This window comes from Rhincodon typus, chromosome 8 (assembly GCF_021869965.1).
Source record: "Rhincodon typus isolate 14 chromosome 8, sRhiTyp1.1, whole genome shotgun sequence".
NCBI lineage: Eukaryota > Metazoa > Chordata > Chondrichthyes > Orectolobiformes > Rhincodontidae > Rhincodon > Rhincodon typus.
The window spans coordinates 59,137,135-59,161,297 of record NC_063339.1 but is presented as its reverse complement, the minus strand read 5'-3'; the positions used below and the strand labels follow the sequence as shown (position 1 = coordinate 59,161,297).

Here is a 24,163-nt window from a genome sequence, read left to right as displayed (position 1 = left end):
TGGAAATATATCACCGTTCCTATATCTTTACTGTGTCAAAATCCTGGAATTCCCTTATAAACAGTGCTGTAGATGTCCCTGCACACCAAGGATTGCACTTTAAAATGACTGCTTACTATTATTCCCTCCAGGGAAGTTAGGGATAGGCAATAAATGTTGGCCTAGCCAATAACATCCCATGAATGAATCAAAACAGATTTGATGCAAATTAGTTTCCGGGCAGCAGAGTTTGGATGACTCAATTTAATGAAGGGTGGAAGATCGAAGGCTGACAAGGGGAAAGATGAAATTGTCAAATCTACAGGTAACCAAGTCATGGAAAGGCTTTAGCAATAGAAGACCTGAGTTGGGTGCATTTGGACACTGTCATGGAGGTGTAAGTAAAAGGTAAAAACATGGCAACAGTTGATAGCTGTTTGATTACAGTACAACAGGACAAGGACAGAGACGGCCCAGCAGAGTTTACAATAACCTTGAAGAGCAGCACCTTAACTTCTGAATAGGCATTTTACAGCCTTCCCGATTCAACAGTGAGTTCAACAATTTCAGGCTGTAAAATGTGTTTCCCCAGTTTATTTCTTTTCTTTGTATGCATAAAGTGTGAAACCAAGAGTTGGGTGAGTGAAGGAATCCTGCAGGTTAATCTCTCTCTAAATTTTAATTTTTGTTTACATTTAGCAACTAATTAAGAAGTAGTTTTAGAAAAAAGTAAATTACTGCTCGAAAGAAGTGAGTTAAGTCTTGAAGAAAGTTAAACAAGGATATACAAGCTTTTTATGAGCAGCTCTAACTAGTTATTAAACTAACTAATGTCAGCAGGTTTCTCTGCTTTAGCAGAACTGATTTTGTTATTTTTCAAAGGTCAAATATTCAAGGGTTCTCAGTATTGCTTCAATACATGGAACGTAAAGCAAGGAGTGAGGTGAGGAGGGAACTAGAAACTAATTTTATTGAAATGTAACTAAAACAATGAAGTTGGCAGGATAGATGATGTGTCATGGTCGCAGCATGGGGGAGTTCCTCGTGCCATAGCAACTATATCTGTGGCACGTGGCTGCAGCATAAGGATATTCCTCTGTTCTCAGGAAAGGTCACTGGACCCAAAACATCAATTCTGATTTCTCTCCACAGATGCTACCAGACCTGCTGAACTTTTCCAGCAATTTCTGTTTTTGTTTCTGATTTCCAGAATCTGTAGTTTTTTTGGGGGGGGGTTTTGATAAGGGTATTCAACTCAGATTATGAATGGGAGGATGAGCAATAGACATTGCAACACATTGGAGAGGAGAAAAATTGCCCGTAGATATTTTTCATCCACCTTGTTCAAATCACGCTATGACACACTTTGGGAGCAGGGAGGACTTAATGCTGGATCTTCATGGCTCAGAGCTAGAGACACTGTAACTGCATCACAAGAGCCCTCATGTGAATTCAGATCTGCCATGGTGAAATTTCAACTCACGTCGCCAGACCATTAGCCTGGGGTTCTATATTCCTTAGCTAGTAACATTATAGCTACGCGTTGCCTCCCTGAAAAGTTGCATGTTCACTTTGTTTGAGAAAATAGTTGCATCCCTTAGGTTAAAATAATCTGATTTGGTCAGCGGTTTTAGACAGGCAGGTGTGACTGCAAGCATGGTACGTAAGGGAAATGAGAAGGTGGGAGTGGAGGAGCCTTAGCCCTTTGTCTAATGTAACATGGTTTTTGAAGCTTATAGGGCTGAGATAGAGGGTTGCAATGTGGATGAGTTGACCAACCCTGACTGACCGTACAGGACGCTATTCAAGTGGGATGTCGGGGTAGTGGGGCATATTGTAGTCAGGGAATTAGGCACCTATCTCTGCATGAGGGCTAATATCCTGACGGTTACATTGCTTGCCCAGTGTCAGGATCTGGCATATATGCTCAAGCACCATTGACGTAGGTGAGATTACAGAAAAAAAATGCTCTCGTTTGACAGTATGGTGAGCTAAGCACTAAATTAAGTTAATAACCTCAAAACCTGAGCCAGGTCCAAATTAGCAAAGAAGATTAGAGAGACTAATGTGTAGCTCCAGGATTGATATGGGAGAAGTGGGTTCTTATTAGTAAGCCACTGGCACCAGTACTGGGGAAAGAGGGGCTAAATCATTGGGGTTGACTGTACTTGGGGCTGGGGTAACAATAAAGTAATGCTAGTCGGACTATGACAGAGAGGGACACGGATTGCACTTATGATTGAACCAGCAACAGGACCAGAGTTCACAAAAATAGTTAAAATATGAATGAAAGGCTCAGTATTTGCAATGAAACAGATGAATTGTCAGCTGGATTTGAGGAAACTAGTGGGTGAGGTACAGTTAGATTTTCAGAAGGTTTTTGATAAGGTTTTACCCAAAGGCTTAGTAAACAAAATTAGAGCACACAGGATTTATAAAAATATACTGGCATGAAAAGGAACAAGGAGGAATTGGAATATAATTGGGTCATTTTCTGGTTCGTAAGCTGTGACTAGTGTGGAACCACAAGAAATAGTGCTTGGATCCAAACTATTCACAATCTATATCATTATTTGGATGTGAAGATTAAATATAATATTTCCAAATTTGCAGATGACAAAGTAAATTGGAATTGGACTGGGAGTTGTGTGGATGATGCAAACATTTCAGTCGCATTTAGACAGGCTAATTGTGTTAGCAAGAAAAAAAATTGGCAAATAAATTAAGTAGAAAAGAGAGATTATTAACCTTGGAAGGAAAACAGAAATAAAGTATTTATTAAGAAGTGAAAAGTTGGGAAGTGTTAAACTTCAAAGGGACATATGTGTCCTTGTTCATGAGTCCCTGGAAGTTACCATGCAATTTTAGGAAGGCTGGTTTTTATTACAAAACAATTTGAGTAGTGGATCAAAGGTGTTTCCGTATTATTATATAAAGCCTTGGTGAGGGCATAATTGAAAGTATTCTGTGCAGTTTTGGTCTCTGTACGTAAGGAAAGATATACCATAGAGGGGGTGCAAAAAAGGTTCACAAAATTAATCCTTATGAGGGAAGGACAGCCTGATGGAGAAAAATTAAACAGACTGCACCTAAATTCTCTGTAATTTAGAAAACTGAGAGATGAGCTCATTCAAACATACCAGGGTATGCATGTGCACAGGGTTCAACAGGATCAAACAGGCACAGTCTCAGAATATGGGACAGGCCATTCAGGACTGAAGTGACGAGAACTTTTTTCTCACACAGAAGGTGGTCTTTCTTTGGGAATCTCAGACCAAGGCTTGTGCAGGTTCCATCATTGATTATGTTCAAGACTGAGATTGACAGTTTTCTACATATTAATAGCACCATGGAATACAAAGATTGTGTTGGAAAATGGTTTTGAAGTATGGCTGCTTTGCTAATCAATGTACAGAGTTAAATCTGGGTCATCTGATATGTATCAATCCTTCAGCCACTGGAAACAGTTTCTAATTATTCTGTTTTGAACCTTTTGTAATTTTGTACATCTCCATCAAATCTATGCCTATGTCTAGTATTTAAAACAACCTCAGTTTCTCTGTAATCCTTCATCCCTGGAGTTGTTCTTGTAAAGTTCTTTTGAAGCCTCTACAAAGTCTTCACATCCTTCTGGTGCCCAGCATTAGAAATTATAGGTACAGTGGGATTGTGCTGTTTGTATAGGCTCAGCAAAACTCCTTTGCTTTGCAGTCTATTTCTCAGTTTATCAATTGTAAGCACGGCTTTCAGCACGATGCAATTTACAAGCATGATTTTGGCAGATAATTGCACACAACTTGTTGTTTATATTGTATAAACAGCCATAATTTTCTAAACCTGGCCCTATATCAAAATAATTTTTTTTCAAGGACTTTAATATTAAGGACCACTTAATGATTTTCAGGAAGAACCTATTCATTCTTACTAACGTACTTATGAAAGGATATGGTGATGTAGTAACAACATTTTCTGCATTTGTATTCAAATGTGTGATACTTTGCCCTCCCCCTACCTTTTAGCTCTTACCTTCACTCCTCTTGCAGCCTCCTCTTTTCCACCCATAGCCTGGCAGCCACCTCTATACCCCACCATGTGCTACATCATGCTCCTTCACCCCTCTTTGTCAAACCATGCAATAGGTAGCATCCTCTGAACCCAACTAACAGAAATCCCTGGACCGGGCTCCCAGAAACCCTAAGGCCAGATCTTGGAAATTGTCAAAGCCTATGCCTGTCAATGCCCCACCCCAAATACATGACTCACCCAGAGGCAATGCCCAGGCCTGATTCGCAAACAAAACCCAATCCCTGGGCTACATCAACAGTAGTCTCACAGACATACCCTCTGTAGATACTTACCTTCCCAGGTGCTCCACCAATCACAGGTTGCTCCTGTGCTAAATTTTCTTCAAACATGTGAGGGAGCCACCATCAGACAGACAGAATTTTGATGAGAGGGTGAATCTCCTGATTTTGTTTCTTTCAGGTTGAAGGCATCTAATTAGTTACAGGGGCACCACCCCCAGTGATTACCACTGTATGCATTGTCCTCTCCTGAGCCCAAGCTCCACCCATTTCTTGCTCAAAACCCATTTCATCACTAACATTTCCCAGTTCTGATGAAAGATCATTGACCTGAAATGTTAACTTCGATTCTCTGTCCACCACTATTGCCTGACTTGCTCAGCATGCCCAGGGCTTTCTGTTTATATTTCCTGATTTTAGAATCTTCTGGATCATTTTATTTTCCTTAGATAATACACAATTTCCCAGCCAACAAATAATCTGCATCAATGCCCATTTCTATAAAAAAAAGCAGGCTACTGTGGTGGAACTAATGTTTTCTGATGACTTGCTATCTGGATTTCTTAGCTTTCCCATACGAAACTGCATTTAAGACATGGCCATTAGTGATATGTCTGAGATTGAAATTTTCTTGATGCATTGGGGCATTGTGGGCATTAATCCATTCAAATATTGGGGGAACCAGCACATCACACAAATATGCTCTTTATTCTTTGACAGTTTGAATTTCATTTTCCTTGTCCCTTCTTGTCCAACTTAACTTTCTTACTTATAAACCAATGATAATTAGCTTCTTTAAATTCAAAAAAATGTATTGTCAATGGTGGTCATTCATTGAACACATTCACATGAGGCTGCCCGTATACTTTTGAATAAACATTTATTACACAAAAGAGAAAACAACAGTGACATTTGGAAAAAAAAATGGCATTTTTGTCAATTTGAAAACATCTTAAATAGCAAAAGGAAAAACTTGAATACATTTGCCAGTAATATTCTTTACACACACAATCCCTTTCAGATTAGTATCACTTTCAGATTAACACTTTTATTCTTAACTAAATGATGAGGACTGTGAGCATTTCCTTTTGGACTTTCTGCCCCAGATATGATTCTCAATCGTTGTCTCTCCCTGAGACATGTAGACAAATGGAATCTAACTCACCAATTTTTCCTAACTGAATTTTCAGGAAGTCCCTGTCTACTTAAACTACAAAAGAATTTAAAACGTTTTTCTAGCTCAGAAATCTTGGACTACCACAAACTAAACTGCTCGTTTGCTATTATGAAACCTCTTCTCAACAGAAACCTGATTGTGGCTCCTGGATTGTCCTTCTTCAGCTTTGTAAACATATAATCAATTAACTTTCCAGGTAGTTAGAAAACATAGAAATGAAAGTTCCTTTTCACTTTTACAGATTGCAGATTTTTGGACAAGGCAAAACGTGGCTGCCTATCAGGATTTGGCCTCAAATGCATGCCTCCTGGGTAAGAACTATTCGGTCCTAAAACAACAGATCAATATATGGAATCCAAGACATAGCAGATTTTGTATTTAAGGAGAGAAGGATTGTGGGAAAGAATTCACATGGTTAACAAAGTACTTTTGAAAATATGGATTAAGTGCAGTTTATTTGATTTCAGCTTAAATAAAAAGAATGGAGATTGAAATCTTGAGTAGAACAGATTTACTATCTCCTATTTAGTGTGACAATGCTGAAGGACTTATATACAGTTCCTCATTGATCAATGTTATGATGGAAATTTATAATATTTTGGTATGATTTAAATCTTGTTAAAAAATGACACATTTTGTTGAAGCACTGCATCTTGCACTCAGCAGGACAATTCAAATTGACAATTCAAGGAAAAAGATGAACATTTATAATACATGAGAACGAAGTGCTGAAGTTGGTAAGTAGTCTCTGACTGGTAGAGATATTGTCATAGAGAATGCACCAATTAATGATAATTGACAGTTAACTTTCAGGTGTTGTTTAAATTTTAAATTTAACAATTGATAAATTCTGTACTAACAAATTACAATTACTATTATTATTTGGGAACTTGGATTCAAAACTGGGGAAGAAAAATTGATTTTAGTTTTCACTTTAATGAAGGTGACTTCTTCCTATGGTAAAGGTCAGAAGGTCACTTTGAACAGGGAGTCAAAACATGAATTCCTAAAAAAAGTGTGCGACTTAAGCTAAATGCATAGATAAGCTATCTGGAGAGTCAATTGATTAAATGTTTATAAAGCTGGACAAAGACAGTCCAGGGGCCCAAAATCAGGTTTCAGTTGAGATGATGTTTCATATCAGTAAAAGGGCAGTTTAGTTTGTGGTAGTGCAAGATTTCAGAGCTGGAAAAAGGTCTTTTGTAGTTTAAATAGACAGGGACTTTCTGGAACTTCAGTTAGGAAAAAATTGGTGATTTAGATTCAGTTTGTCTATATGCCTCAGGAAGAGACAATGACAATACCTGGTGCAGAAAGTCCAAAAGGAAATGCTTGCAGTCCCTGTCATTTAAGTAAAAATTAAAGTGTTAATCTAGAAGTGATACTTTATTGGATTGTGTGTGCGTGTAAAGGATACTGCTGGCAAAAGCATTTGAATTTTTCTTTTTGTTGTTTTAAGATCTTTTCAAATTGACAAAAATTTAAATTGTTTTTAAATACATCACTTTGTTGTTTCTCTTTTGTGTAATAAACGTATATTAAGAAGTACACAGGTAGCCTCAATAAATGGTCAATGAGTGACCACCGCAGTAACCAAATTGCAAAATAAAACCTTATTATCAAGCTAGATTTAACACTGGGATCTTACTTGTCTAGCACTATCATCAGCTCGGATTGCAAAACAGTGCAAAATCAAACGTGGTGCAGAATGTGAATTGAAGCAATACTGATTAATAAGTGAATTAGATTAGAAAAAAAAAATTGTTTCTGGGTTTTCTGCAAAAAGTGTTCATAATTTGAAATGGACTCCATATTTATGGCACAGGGATATTAAAGTTGAAAAATTCAGCTGCAGAAGATAGATGTTCAAGAATCTTAGTCATTTAATCTTTGAAGCTACAGTATTTTAAACACTGCCAATTTAAACCCAATCTTGGAACAATAAATCATGCTGCTGCCAAGTTATTTAGCCAATTAATTTTATGTGACTAACCGCATGAAACTACTTAAGCATAGGAAAATCAAGGCAGTCCTTGATTTTTTAACGGGGGCTGGAGCTATGATACGTTTTTATTTTGGCAATGGTAATGACACAGCTGCATAAAAATCACAAATAATAATAGAGTGGTTGACAGTAGAAGTCATTTACACCATTATTTCTCCTTTCTTTTGTCCATTGAAGGGCTGCTAAGACATAGATGCGCCATTATAAAGAGTGCAAGTTCCCTTAGATATTTTAAGCTATTCATTAAATAAGTCCCACTTAAAAGGAAGGATCAACATAGTTCAAACTTTTTTTAAACAAACTCAGCACTGAAACTTTATACAATTGTACAACATTTCTTCAGACATCCATTCCATTAGGAGTTAAAAACTTCGTCAATGAAACATGAAAGTTTGGAAGAAATGCAACTATCTAGGTGTGCCTCAGTTGTCCAGCTAACTAAAACTTATCACTATTTGGTTTTGTCTAAGTCATTCCAAGTAACAAACATCCAATAATTCAGGCTTGCATGCTGTCAAGCCTCTTTTTTACATTCAAGACCAAAAATTGTTTTCTCTCTGCAATGACCTTAAAGTGATAATGGAAAAAACAAAAATCAATTTGTTTCCTAGGCAACAAGCAAGCCCTATTTTGAGTCTTATTAACTCTAAGATTGTGCACATTATGCTTCCAGTCTCAGTCTTTCCTAAGATAAACCTAATCTTGGTCAGCACACAATAGTGATAAATTGCTCATGTCGGCTAATCTCACAATGCTACTTACCTATAAAATGTGTCGACAGGTCAGAGATTACCTCTCTCCAACCTTTTCCAATTTACTGCTGCACTGCAAATGGATTATCAACACACTGATGTGAATGTTAATCACTGTAACTCTTACAAACAAATGTCAGGCATATTATTTATCACAGAATAATGAACTTAAAGCAGATGCAGTCTGCTTACACCACTAAGATGTCACAAAGACAACAGCAATTCAGCTCTAAAGGCAGGGATGTTGATGGTGGTGATCGACATTTAAGGGGGAAAAGGTCTATAATCCTCCTATATCCAATCCATTATGAATTATGGAAACAACTTCCATTAATAGAAATGTATCAAGTTTGGTTATCATTCTTCCAAATAAACCACCACTCTGGTCGAAGATACTTTAACATAAAGTCTCTTGTGCTATATTTTGCACTGTAATAAACAAATGTACATTTTGCAATCAAAAATCACATTGAAATATGCACTAGTTAGTCTCATCTCAACACGATCTTTCACTCTACTAAAGTCATTTGTTTCAAAAGTATATTGTTATGTGAAATAATAGAAAGAATGCAAAAACAAATTGCATGATCAATCTACATAACAGTTTTCTCATTTCACTCTTAAAATGACCAGAATTATAACATTTTCCCTCCTTTCAGAGAAATGCTGACTCTAAAGAAGGGTTATGTCACATGCACAAGTCCATTCTGGTACTTAGCCAAAATAGCAACATTCATATAAATCTTGCTCATGACTTTTGTCATGCTGTTTGATCAGCTGAACCTGACCCTGTCTTATTTGATACCCACACACATGTTGATTGCAAAGGTCTGTATAATGCGTCTGAGACAATATGTGTTTTCATTTCCCTAACACATGCTGAAATCATCCATTTCCACGGGGATCAGTACTGAATCTGGAACTAATTTATATGGTTCAACTCTTCACTGCACAATTTTGGTGAACCATTGGAGGTGTCCCAAAAATATACTGGATTCTTATATTATAATCCAAATGTAGGAGAGTTGGGACCGCTCATTGGTTATGCACTTCTGTGATTGTAGCCTAAAAATTATGTAAAGTCTATCTTTGAGGAATGAGCTAAAAGGTTAGGAAATGGCACATTGGGTGGGATAGTTCTGCACTCATTATAATTAGCGGCTTCTACATACTATGTTAAAGCTTATATTGCAGAATTCATGACCTGCCTTTTCCCTTAGCTTGTCCTCACTTTTAGAAACTGAAAAAGCACAATCATTCAGAGCAGCTGGCGATAAACAATCCACCCAGATCTATACAAAGTCAACAAAAATACACTGGATAAGCAGTGTTGCTGTTAAAAACACTTTGCAAAATGCAGAACTTAAACATAAAGTACCTAAGGAATGGCATGCATTACTTTCAGCAATGATGGGACATAATAACTCAAAGAGGTAAATTATACGCTTCTGAAAATGATGTCAGGGAGCCCACTTCTCATGGTGCCAAAATCAGAGATAGGAAAACACAAGTGTCTTCCCATTAGCTCTTTAATGAAGATAAACAGTCCGTAGGTTAAAAAAGAGTAAAACCAGCTGCATGCTACTAAAATTCCTTGTTTATTTTCAATACCATCATCTCCCAGAGCCCAAACACCATGATAACAATGCCTTTTGACATGCAATTTTAATTAATAATTAATTAATAATTTTAAAGCATTTTAAGAACCATCAATATATTAGATTTTAGGGACTTTTTAAATTTCTTGTTCTCTGGGAAACATCAGCAAATTTAATTTCTTCAGCACTGGAAGCTAATATCATACATATGAAACATACGTTCTTCAAAAATATAAAACCAATGTGCATTTTGAACAGCAGGATGAAGTTTCCTCAACTTTTACTCTTATTCATCTACTGCTTATTTTATGTACAATATAACAATTTAACTCAAGCCATAGATGTCAAATGGTACTGTTATCAGGTGCCTTGGAGTGAGCTCTCTCAATCCAGCACAGCTATTGTTCAACCATGTGTGAGAGAACAATCCTTGACCTTGTCAGCATTTGAAACTAAGGATGAAACTTAGCAATATTGTGATACAGTTGTGCAAAACAAAAATGTGTTTTACTCTTGTGATAAGCAGAAGGATTAGTTTATATTATATTGTAGCAACATGGTTTTCAGCTCCATTCATTCAAGAACATAAATTGTAGCGCAGAGTAAATGTACTTGGAAAATTGCCATGTTGGAGAAATGTCATTGGCATATTTTGTATGGCAGAGTAATTTAAGTCTAATAAAGAGTTTTTCTGGAATTTTCTTATTTTTGATATTTTTGATAATGGAGATTCACAACAAAGTTATGTTAAAGTTTCTGTTAAAAAGCTTTCATATTCAGAAATTAAGTTATTTGACAAGCAAAACGTTGCAGCGAAGTATTGTAGATAGATCATTCATATATCATTGGATAGTCTTTTTTTCCATGAGCACTCTTGTTGCAAATTAAATTTGCTTTTGTGAGGAAATTAAAATCTAGAACCATTTATATATCGTGCCGTTAGGTAATGTACTAGATTGGTCTTTGTGGCAATAATCTACAGTTATAAGGTGACCTTAAAATAGCAAAACATTCCAAAGGGATTCACAGGAGCACTATTGATCAAAAATTGAGACCGAGATACACAAGGAGATACTAAGGTAGATGATTAAATATTTGGACAAAACAGTATGTTTTTAAGGAGTGTCTCAAAGGAGAGAGAGGTAGAGAAATGTAGGGAGGAAACTCTAAATATTACCGCCTTGGAAGCCAAGGGTACAGTTGCTAGTGGTGCAGTATTAAAATGAGGATGTAGAATTGAAGGAATGCAGAGATCTCAAGGTATGTAGGGCTGCAGAATATCAGAAATAGAGTTGTGAGCGTTTGGAGAACATTAATAACAAGCCAATGACAGAACAAAATCAAGCTGAGCAGAAATAATGCAAAACTCTCTTTGTTTTTCTCTGTTCAAGACTGCTTTTTGTTTATCTCAACAAGACATCCCCCTCCTGTATATTGGTAAAATTCCGTTTCTTGTGCTCCAATACATCCAATGATCTATGAAACCAAGACTTTGCATTGAGGTTCAAATTATGATGAATTAAGGCATTTTTCCCATTGACAAGTGAAATCTGTCAAGTAGACTTTGATCAGCCAATGTCATTTCACTTTGTACTCAACAGCTTTTAATGAGAGACTTCCCGCTATTTTCAAACTGATCCAGTCCAATGTTCCAAAAATACTCACTCTAATGATTACTTTACAAGGTTATCAGCTCTATAAATTATGAGACTGCAATGTTTCCCAGTTTTAAGTAATTCATTTATTTATTTGGAAGAAAGAGAGAGAGAAATAGACATGCACAAATTTCACTATCAATAAAGCATATTTCTGGTCTTACCTCACTCCAATACCAAACATTTGGTGAATTCATCATTGACATATTGTAAACTGTGCCATTGAGAAAATATTTTGCTGGAGTATAGGGGTTACATTATGGTGCACAATAGTAATAATTACTGATCTAATAGATAACTACATTGTCATCTTCACTGTTACATTCAGCTGAGTATGCAGACAGGTTATTTCTGGCAAAGGCAAAATTGTTAGTGAAGAGAATGCTGTAAACAAAAGGGCACAAGGCAAATATACATTTTCTCTTCTCACCAGAAACAGTTAATCAGTTAAAGCAAAATGAGAGTCCATAATATTGTAGGATGTTCTATAACAAGCAGCATCATTTTTTTTGCTGTGGAATTAGCACGCTTGTCTAATCTAAAGCTAGTTATTAACAAGTGTACCTGTTACAAAATATTCAAGTCCAGGAAAGGCCTCCTTCCCAACGTAGCTGCACAATGTTCTCTATACCTGTGAAAGTATGGTGTAGATGGTAGATGATACTGTACCTGATTGGCTCTGGTGGTGGTCATGGGGTCAGATGGAGTGGACTTGGTGGTAGTTGGGGAAGATGGCAATGTCTGGGAATAAAGCAATTCAGGAGGAAATCACCAACCTTAAGCCTTATACTGAACAAACCCATGCAATAAATTCCAAACAGTCCAAGGTAGCTTATTTGACTAATATTTTAGGTATAATTTCCATAATTATTTATCCACAGCCACCTCATGCCAATGAAGGATGGATGAGATTTACGATGAAGAGCTGGTGTCTAGAGAAATACTGTGTTTCTCGCCAATATGTTTTAAATTATGAAGCCATTATGATGATTCAATAGGTTTCAATAGATGATACATTTTCAGTTATTGCTACCCACTGTAGCAAATGTAGAACACAACAAATACACAATTTTTTGAACATAAGCAAATATCATGAATAACTTTGACTAAATTCTGTAAGTTTGAACAACATTTCTCCGCACACATTTCTGTAAAATTAATTTTCCGAAAATCTATCTCTTTGAACTAGAGTTGTAATAGCAGTAAAATGCCTTATCAATGTATATGTTAAGTAAATGTCACATATACCATGCTGACAGTTCAAAGAGATGTAGACTCATGTCAGCTAGGACTGCTGTAAGAGGACTCACGGGACTTTCCTTGGTATTGAGTCTAATATTGGTTCAATGTGAATTAACCCATAAACAAGACTTCATATGAGCAGATTGTACTGTAAAATCAGTATGCTATGCCAAATGAAGATATTCAAATCCTCAAACTAGTCTTTAAAAGTTAGTTGAAGTCAGGAAGTAAATTATAAATTGACGAGTATCCCAGAAGACTTTTTGAGATTTAAAACTTAAAATAGATTATTTTACTACATATAAAGTTACCCTTTAAAATGTGTAAAATAAATATAAGCTTAGAAGAATGTGATCATCAATATATCTGATTTTCTCAGAAATAAGCATTCAAATTATTTTCTTGTTTGCCACTTTTTGCAAGTTTTTCATGTGTTGTAGAAATGTTACTCAAAAAGATTAAAGTCAGAAGTCACACAGCACCTGGTTATATCCAACAGGTTTATTTGGAATTTATCTAAAACCTGTTGGACTATAAACTGGTGTTGTGACTTCTGACTTTGTCCATCCCAGTCCAACACCGGCACCTCCATATCAAAAAGATTAAAGGAAGACTGTCTGCAAAAGAATCCTATTTGATGATATCTGGAATGGGAAAATGACTGAGTCCCGTTTACAATTTCAAATATGTTCAGTCCAGTGTGAAATCTGTGAAAACTTGTACAAGGAAAATTTGGACATTTTTAACAGTCAAGTAGCTTTGCCTTCAAAAATGTTAAGCTCCGAATGTGCAATGGAGTTTGTGAAAAATTCATATGGAGGATTAAAAAGTTCCATTAATACTTAAAGAATGCAAAACCACATCAAAAAGCCATTTTGTGCACTGTAATTTTCACTTGTTAAAGTTGTTTTGTGGATAGGGCTGTTTTTACAGGAGGCAAGGAGAAAGAGGCAGCAAAAAAAAGACACAGTTACTAACTGCATAATTGGATTACTGAATCCTCTGACCTCTCTCCTGTCCTATACAGGTAGTGAAGACATTACAGCATCACTTACATATAAAGTAAAAGGAAACAGAACAAATAAGATGCACAAGACTAGAATGAGAAGTGCCATTTAAATCAGAATAACAGAATATGGAAAACAAAGGAAGGATTAAGTCTTCCTCGCTTGAAAAAGAACAGTTCTTCCAAGAACAAAAACATTCATTTTACAGAGGCAGAATTCACGCAGATATAAAGTTTAACAGTAGAAAAAACATCAACATTCAACTAAAACAGAAAACTTCTACGTAAAACTAAAACAAAATGACAACACTGTTCAGCAGTCCACCAGACTGAGTGATTACTCTTTCAGACACAATTCTGACCTCCATGTCAGGAGAATACAGGAGAATTGAGTTGATGGGCAATGCCTGTGCCCCTGTGAGGAGATAGAGCTTTAATGAGTTGGTATGCTATCCATTCAACTTGGGGCAAAGACAGTATTTAGTTACCTGGTTAGGCTGCAAGAGAACCATTCTCAAATAATAGCTGTCCATGTTTGGGGCAGTAGCATATGTTTTAAGGCAGCATTTGTGCAAACTTTTGTGGCACAATACATTCCTTTAAACATTTGCCTTGCCCCCTCTTTATTGTAGTTTTTATGTAGTTTGCCTATTTGTCTGACACTTTCATAGAGTGGAAAATAAACCTCTCAGCGCACTGCTCCAAGAAATGAAGTGCTTTGCACCTGAGATATGCTCTTTCTTCCCTGTATTCCAGTTGCTCTCTGACCACCAAACCTTGGCAAACCACACTCCCCACTAGGACACTCAGACTAACAACGTATAACTTTAATGTGTAATGACACTAAGACACCAACATCTGAATGTAAAAATTGTGATTCATCAATGTTCTGTTCGTAGACACCAAGCCCCAGATAAGTTCAACTGAAATTGCATTGCATGAAAATGTTTACTTAAATTTCCCCCTTTTTTTTTTCTTTTATGTCGCCAAACAGGTATTCTAATGGCCAGAGCAGCACAGGTTGGAACTACACATCAGAGCCACGTGGATTCTCCATGCAGGTGACTCACTGGGAATTGACCAGCAAATTTACATTTTCTCAAGGGCAATTCCCCTGTACCTGGAATCCAAGAATCCATTAATGTCAGAGAATTCAGAGGTTTCCAAATCAATTGCACTTAGTAGTTACCGAGGAAAAGTTAAAAGATTAAACATCTCTTCTCACCCCTGGATAAGCATTCATGTGACCCCTTAACTCACAAATGAACTTTCTACTTCCCCCACCAATATGTTCCCATCAGTAAACATTTGGCATACTCTTTTTTTTTTGTGGGGGCGGGGGAAAAAGGGGTCAGGGAGTCATGGCTGATTGCAATTTGCACTTCCATGGCCGACAAAGGTGATTGCAAATGCTAAAGTGAAATCCAAAGTACAATGTGCACTTTAGACTTATCAGAAGCAAGTCCAAAGCTGTTAGGGTTCTTTTCAGAGGTGGGGTACCCTTCTGGATAGATTCAGGGACATCTTTAGAAGAGGTAAATTGTAATTAGGGAGAGTTGTCTGAAATTCAAGTGTCGTTTAAAATTATTAAAATTAGACATGAATGTGCATGAAAAGTGGATAAACTCATTAAAATTGGGAAGCTCATTAGAACTGTCAAACTGTTGAGGAAGTTGTCAGTCTGGCAAGTGAGATGTCAAAGGGAGTGATTAACATAGGTGTCAAACTGTCAAGCAATGTAAATGTCCTTGCCATTAAAATTTGAAACAATAACTGACTGCATTGTAAAAGAAAATCAGGACTTACTATTTCACTCTGGCTGTTGAAATAAGGCTGAGAGTAATAATTACAGGGCTTCTGTTGCACAACTGATTTCACGAACTAGGATGCCTGTCAGTTCACAGTTTTATTGACAGCTCCAAGCACTTAAGAAGGTTTTTGGAGCAGGACTATGAATTCAAATGCATGATTTTAATAAGGAATTAAATAGTTGAATGAAGTTAACTGTAGCATTTTTGTTTTGTTGATGTGTGTGTTTATTAACATAGTGAATTAATTATTAGACATTTATAACGTTATTTTGTTTCATCTCAACATGCATCCTGAGTTCTGCCCATGGTGGATACTGAATGAGTTGCTATGGAGGTGTAAGGGCAAAGAATGGTGGGTGAGGAGGCATGCCTTGAAGTTAGAATAGGGAATATCAAGAGCAATGGAATGGATGGAAGGGAATAGTTTGCCATGCAAGGTATGAGGAGTAGGTGGGAAGCGGGACCTGAAATGAGTAGACATTGATTGGGCATGTGGTGAGAGGAGAGGTCTGATTTTTGATGTATTGTTTATTTTGAAGCTGGTCAAAGTGTTGGAGTACTGAGATTGGGCTTTCTTGCAGCCTAGCTCCATACCCAGCATTCCCAGAGGATTATTCTGCATTCCTTTCAGGAGCTGCAGACCTGATTTTGATTTATAACCCACAGCCACACAACAAAAATCAGTGGGGATACTTCCCATTGGTTGGCAAAGTTGGGAACTTTTTTGCGACTCTGCAATCCTGACCCAGTAATGAATATTTAGGTCGATGTTTTATTGCCAGTTTCCCTTGGTTGATTGTTCTCTGGTTAAAGAGGCAGGCAGCTTGATGCCAGGCTGCTATTACTCCAGTGACAGCAACCAAAAGTAAACCTCTCTCCTGGACTGTGTTAATTTGCTCTACATGACTGCAAAAATGACGCTGAAAATGTCATGTATGGAGGGCAGTAGCCACAATCTTGTACTGCAAGACCAATATTAATTATCCAGTGTGCACATTTTTCATAAAACTAAGTTTTGAAACAAATCATTTAATACTGAATATTTAATGCTAATCTTAATTCCTGTTTAAGAGTTGTAATTTACTTTTATCTCCAAGAAATTAGTCTAGAAAATAAATGTATTCAAAGTTTCCATATATTGTGATACTCAATCTGATGTTATTTAAATCACGTACTGCAAAGGAAAGCTGATCTACAAATTAATCTTAAAATTCTCATTCATAGCAGCTTTGGTTTTAGAAAATCCTTTAGAAATGTCAATTGGTAACTTGAAAACATACACTTAATTTCACAGAGCGACCGGTGATGTTGAAGCTGTAAAGGATATTATTCACACTCAAGACCACAAAATAAATGATATTATGGCACCAAAAAAAAAATTCCATGTAGGAACTAAACAGGAACCACAAATTTGAAAAATATCTTATTCCAATTGCAGAACAGACTGGAAAATGAAGGAACGCTGTGGTAAATACAACTTGTACCATGGGGCTAAGGTAAATAATGCACTCTTGACTTTATTGTTTCACGAAGACACAATGATTTACATAATCATTAATCTCTGGATAAGCAGATGATGGGCACATTTAAGCTGCATGGAACAATATTTTCTCTTTCATATGAAAAGGTTTCGTGTTTTCCCATATTTCTTCACATACAAGTATTGCAGACAATCTCCCTTTAACAATATGCTTGGTTAAGAAAATTCTTACACCTTGAGACTTAGTTAAATTAGAAGATTCAAATAGGTTAAAAAATTTCCATTCTCATAAAGTGGGCACAAATTATTCACCAAGTGGCAGAAATATATCCTGGCCTTCTTTCAATTTCATAAAGCTAAATTAATAATCACTGCCTGAAAGTCATGAGCACGGATTTGAGATGGTGGTGGGAGCTGGCTGAGTAATAATCATTAACTGATCATCCAGTTAAAATACGTGGAGTCAAAGAGGTTCCTTTATTAATTTACTGATAACCATCATAATTTTGCAATCTCTTTGAACTGGCTTGTAATCTTATCACTGTCATAGTTTTATCAGTCACATGACAGTGGACTTGCTGCCATACCCCTCCTCCACCACCAAATGCGCTTACTAATTCTATTTCAAAATAGCAGACATATTTTATGTTATTAATAGCTTACTTGTTTGATGCGATCTGGGTTCACGGTGGTCTGAGGCTGCAGGATGCTAACTGGTTCTGTCTTTGCCACATTCTGAGGCATTTCTCGTATCTTCTCTGCAATGAAGCTGTGAACAGCATTCAGAGCTTCAACTGTTCCCTGGATCAGGCAGACACGCTCTGTCGTTCCTGAAATGTAATGCAAAAAAATCAAAGTGAATAAAGAAACAAAGACTGGTAGGCTGTCTAGGTGCACAAAGACAATCAAGATTTTATTGGCTTTTTTTAATATAAAATAACAGAGAAAAAATACTGGTTATATTTAAGTAAATTTTCAAATATCATGCAACACCATGTGTCAGATCGGAGCTTTATGCACAAATAATGCCAAGTGGAATTAAGAGGAATTTGGTCATGTGAATAGAAAGATGGGCAGAGGGCAGAAAGCAAAGGACAGAGATAAAATTATGCTTGATAATTTTTGACAATTAGAAATCCCTGTGGTGGAATCGTGCAGAATTGGTAGAAAAGTTCCCTGGTTGACTATCAACTCACTGAAATGGTCAGGAATGCTCCTTGCATAGCAGACATGTTCCAGCAAGGACTTGAACTTAGAGATTCCAGCCCAGAGGTAGGGATGCTACCACTCTGCCACAAGACCTCCATATAGTTATTGTTTCTAAAAATAATTGAATAGTAATTGGTATGGAAAGTGAACAGGTGACTGGTATTAGACTAAGTGGCTCATCTGGAAAAAGTTGTCATAGTTGAATCATCTGTTTCTATACTGGAATGCTTCTTAATAATATTTGAACCTTGGTCAAACACAAGGGAACAGAAAAGTATTGCATGAGTCGTGAGCATTGAGGGTTTGTATACTTTGGAGGAGAGACTGAGTTGGGAAGAATATGTTGATTGAGCTTCAAAAGGGGCAGGTTGTATATTAGACTGACTGGGATCTTGGATGTGAATATCTTAGTTGGTCTTGGAGCACTTGGAAATATGATTACTAAATAGCAGAAATGATAGCAATGCACACTGTGGAGATAGGTAAGGAATAATAAGTGATAAACAGTTTGTCAGAAGCAGTGATAGAAAGACTTGCTGTTCATGTTGGACTCAATCTACGTTTACACAAAAAGGAGGAATAGGCACAAATTGACACTGGACAGGTTCCAGATAAATCAGTTGATAAACATACTGCCCAGTAAGGAACTAGGCAGGTAGACCTGGATGGTCCAAGTTCAGTCTCTATTCTGTGCTGAATTGATATTGAGATAGCACAGGTTTTACAAACCAGTTTGGATCCCCTTGGGTTGGGAAAGGTGGGGTTGGGAGGTTATGGGCGTCAGGTGGGAGGGCCTGCTTGTTGTTTGCAACTGCTGGAAAATACTCTTTAGCAGATGTTAGGTGAGAACAGAATTGTACAATGACTGATTTTAAAATAAGTAAAATTCACCAGGTAACGTATGTAAATGATCTGAGAAAGATAGTTTACAGAGACAAAACACCCCGACTATAAATATAATCATGTTGGCTCGCAAAACACAGCAAAGTCTGACTTTTTCCAGCAGTTTGTAATGAATAAACATTTCATTGAAAAGCTTAAAGGAGAATAATTGAGATTAAAACATATATACATGCAGCAGAAATAATTGTGAATAAGAAAAGAAAATAAATGTGGATTTATTTACAAATTTACAGTACAACTCCAGCACGTGTATAGCAACAGTATTTGCAGGAAATCCCAAACCACTGTGGTCTTCCCTGAAAACATAAATATTTTTCCACATCATCATCAATTGTTGTGAATTACTTAATTAAACCATATAACCACTGCTCCAATAACAATTCTGTATACAAACAGACATTTTATGCAACACGTGGGTTGATTTTTCAATCAGGCTCGGGAACACAATGCCCAGATAATTTCTGGGTACTGTCCCAGCGTTTTGTCGGTGATGTGGTCGTGATAGATCAATACTGTATTGGGGCTGGAGGAATGTACAGTGCAAATATCTACCAAAATGGCAGCAGCTTGACGCACAGCATGAACGGTAAAGGCAAATGGCAGCCATGATGGCACTTACCAATGCTTTGCTGAGGACAGCAGGCAGCTCCTCAGAGGGGCACCAGCCTCACCAAGCACAAATGTGGCCAAATAGCTAAATGGAAAGCAAAAGTGCATGATCCAGCCCAGAGTCCCATATTTCTGGACATCTAACATAAAACACACTTTTACCAGCTGTGAACCCAGCAGCTATACACCACTGAGGCTGGAAGCTGCAAAAAAAAACCTTATTTTTCTCTCAGTTCTGTTTCCGAGAACTACTAAACGCTGCCACATGAATTCATTCCTCCCTCTGCCATCAAAGACAGGTTTAAACTTGCAATTATTCTGACATAAAGTGGAACAGAATGGGAGGAGAGACTGAGATTTCAAAATGTCAGGATATTCACTAATGGCATTTATCAACCAAATTGACTTAAATATGGATATGATTCAAGCAGTCAAAAACGTCAAGGTACGTTTGTGTTGAAAAGTCTCTAGGAAAGTTTGTAATAAAATTAACATTACTAGCGGGGGACTCTTTCTAATTTTAAGCCCAATCTCTCATCAAACAGTTCAATGCATTCACCGTAGACACCAATAATTACCTCCAGAAATCATTCATATGATTCGATCCAGTGGTCTTCCCTGGTAAGTCATGGGCCTTTTTAATGAAATATTTCTGCCTGAATTCTTTAATTTTCACAATTATGAATTAATTCCCATTTTATCTAAACATTTTTGTGAGAAATTAGACATGAATTATTATTTGTCCAAAAGTCTAAATTAAAATCAAACTTTGAAAAGATCGATAATGCTGTTCCATATAAATCAAAACATATTTATCTGTTACCCAACCTCAATTTTATGATACTTTGATCCTATTTTAATTCTTATCTTTTTCTGATGATGCTGTTACAGTTCCCCAGAGGTCAACTTTAAGAAGAACATTGATTTACTTTCAAGAAAGGGGCTCAAGGGAGTCTTCAGATCGAAAGCATTAATTCTCTACTAAATGATGGCACGCGATATGGATTGATCAATATAGTTAACATAAGCATTCTACAGAAGGTCAACAGACAACATATGAAAACAAAACAAAGATCATGTTACAGTCCCAGTGTTGAACCTAGACTAAAAGGCAGCATGTCAGACAGGGGAGGAAAAGAACACATGTGCAATGTTCATGCACCTTTTCCTCCTGAATAGGGAAATGATATGAATGCTTGTATAAAGTATTCAACATGCAGTCAACTGTTTCAAAAGTTAGTCTAGTTTTTTTTTCAAACCAGCCCAATGTAATTTTCATCTGTCCATTATTGAAATAGTGTTATTTGTCTAATCACAGACCCATAAAACAAACTGTTGAACAGAAAATAATATCTAGAAATATCAGCACTTTTAATACATTCATTTTGAATGTTAACAATGTATATGGAAAAATAACTCAAATTAACAATGGCTTTACTTACATTCAGTGGGAATCATTAACCAAGTGGAAACATTCCAGCAATTAATACATTAGTTAAACCATTTGACATTTAATGTACAATTAAGATATCAGCAGAATTGCAGATCAATAATAACTGTGAATTAGAAAATATGGGATGCCTTTCAATACCTGAAAAATAAATGGGACGAGGTCTAGTCAAATGTTAAAAATTTGAAATGTTGCAAAAAATGTGAAATACACTTCCAACCTGCCCGTTTCTGGGTTTAATGAAGGTCTGGCAAGGGGTATGCAGCCAAAGATCACAGGAGATGGTTTGTGCAGTTAAAAATGAATGCAGGAGCAGGACTAGGCTATTCAGGCCAGGAAGCTTGCCTGGACATTCTAGATCACCGTTGGGTATCTCCTTTATGTCACTTTCGTACACGACTTCCAATTCACTTAATGCCATTAGTCTCCAACAATCTATTGATTTTTGTCCTGCTCAATAACCTGGCCTGTTGGGGCAGTGAATTCCAAACATTTACCAGCCTCTCAGTAAAGAACTTCATCCTCATCTCAGCCTAAATGGCCTGCCCCGAGATATTTCCCCAATTCTTGAGTCACCAGCTAGGGAAAATATCATATCTTATCCATTCTGTCATGCCCTAAAAGAATTTTATAAGTTTCAATGAGATCACATCTCTATTTTTGAAACTAGATAATACAGACCCAATTTTCTCAATCTCTCCTAATCAGACAATTTTTTTTCCTTTATGGGTGTCACTGGCTAGGCAGCATTTATTGCCCATCCCTAATTGCCCAGTTAAGAGCCCAACGCATTGCTGTGGGTCTGGAGTCATATGCAGGCCAGACCAGGTGAGGATGGCAATTTCCTTCCCTAAAGGGCATTAGTGAACCAGATGGGTTTTTCCAACAATAGACAATGATCATTCCTGGTCATCATTAGACTCTTAATTCCAGATATTTATTGAATGAAAATTCCATCATCTGCTGTGGCAGGATTTGAACCCAGGTCCTCAGAATGTTATCTGCATCTCTGGATTAACAGTCCAGCGATAATACCACTCAGCCATCCTGCCATCCCAAGGATTAATCTGGTCAATTTCCATTGCCCTCTTTCTTTCCTTAGATAAGGAAACCAAAACGTTATACAATAATCCAAAGTAAGACTCCCTAAGGCAGTAAGACGTCTTCTGTACTCAAATCCCCTTGAAGTGAATGCCTACATACCATTAGCCTTTCTAAATGTTTGCTGCTCTGCTTACTAGTTTTTTTGTGACTCACGGAGAAGGATACCCATGTTCCTTCGGGCACCTGCACTTCCCATCATCTTACCAGGTAAGAAATATTGTGTCTTTCTGTGTTTTCTCCCAAAATGAATAACTCAACACTTACTTACAGTATTTTCCATCTGCGTTAGTCTAACTCATTCCATTAGTGCTAATCATCTTTGAGCCTCTTGCACGCTCCTTACAACTTATGTTTCTACCCAGTTTGATATTAGCAAATTTAGAAATATTACAACTGGCCACACATCCAAATCATTTATAGAGATTGTGAACAATTGTAGTCTTAGCACTAACAGTTGCAGTAACAGACTAGCAATAGTTTGCCATCCTGAGAATGATTGTTTCTTCCTATTCTCTGCTTTCTATTAATTAAATTGTGATCCATATTAGTACAATTTCCTCCAATCCCATGTATTCTAATTTTATTTAATGATCACCTGTGGTGGGATATCATGACTAGCCTTCTGAAAATCCAATTACACTACATCCACCAGTTCTCCTTTGTCCATCCTCCAAGTTAACATCATCAAAAATATTCCAACAGGTTTGTCAAACATAATTTCCCTTTCAGAAATCCATGTTGATTCTGACTAATTTTGCCCTTCTTTTCTATATGTTCACTTATCACATCCTTTTATACTAATTATGAATGTCAAGCTAACAAATCTGTGGTTCGCCACTCTCCCTCTTTCCCCTTTTTAAAATAGTGATTACATTTGCCACATTTCAGTCAGAAGGAACCTTTATAGAATCTATAGAATTATAAAAGATAACTGCTCCTGTATCCTCCATCTCAATTGCTACTTCTTTCAACACTCTGGGATGAAGCTCATCTTGTCCAGAAGATTTAATCAACCTTCAGTGCAGCCAGTTATTTAAGTACTACCTCTTTACTAGCACTTTTAGCTCTTCAATTACACAAATCCCTTGGTCACCTCGTATTTTTGGGAGATTTTATGTATCTTCTTCAGGCATGACATAGACAAAATATCTTTTTAGATTTTCTGCTTTTTCCATGTTCCTCTTCTGTAAATTACGGAATCTTTTTAGTTCACCTTTATGTTTCTTGCTGGTTTGCATTCATATTCTCTTTTTACTTTCCTTATCAGTTTTTTTGGCCACCTTTGCTGGATCTTAAATTGGTCCAAATACTCAGGATTAGTATTATTTCTGGCATTCTCATAAGCTACTTCTTTTAATTCAATGAAATTATTCGTTGGTTTTGTTAACCACTGTTGATTTAGCTTTCCATTCAGTTGTCTTGCAGAAATGTATATCAGTTGTAGAGTTGTAGTATTTCTTTAAATAATAGCCATTGCCTGCTTACCATTGGATCTGTTAGCATATTTTCCCAAGACAGCATAGCTAACTTGCCCCTCATACCCTCAACAGTTTCCTTTGCTCAGATTTAAGACCATAACTTCAGATTGCACTATGGCACACTTATACTTCAGTAAAATTCTATTATATATTATTCAGTATTTTGCAAAGGTGCCTTCACTGCTGTGTTATCAACTAGCTTTTTCTCAATACAATACACTAAATCCAAAATAAGCCAAAGCCTAGTTGGCTCCTCCACTTGGTGTTCAAGAAACCCAACTTGTAAATATTCCAAGAATTCATCCTCCACAGCATTAGTGTTTAATCCAGTCTTTATGCAAATTGAAGTCATCCATTATAACTGTATTACCTAAGAATACATGCATCTTTAATTTCCTGAT

At 36.8% G+C, this 24,163-nt stretch overlaps 1 protein-coding gene across 4 annotated transcripts in view; it reads right to left on the bottom strand.

Annotated features, from left to right (window-relative positions):
- Window positions 1-24,163, bottom strand: part of LOC109912316 (RNA-binding protein Nova-1) — a 358,414-nt gene that overhangs the window by 175,314 nt on the left and 158,937 nt on the right. For all 4 annotated transcript variants that reach the window (XR_007262714.1, XM_048600400.1, XM_048600401.1 and 1 more), the window contains exons 3-4: window positions 17,673-17,839; window positions 12,140-12,211 (exon numbers count right to left, since the gene is read on the bottom strand). Coding sequence is in view for 3 of the 4 variants with exons in the window: in XM_048600400.1 (XP_048456357.1) it covers window positions 12,140-12,211; window positions 17,673-17,839 (239 nt within the window). In the remaining variant the exon portion in view is untranslated. The remainder of the gene's footprint in view (window positions 1-12,139; window positions 12,212-17,672; window positions 17,840-24,163) is intronic.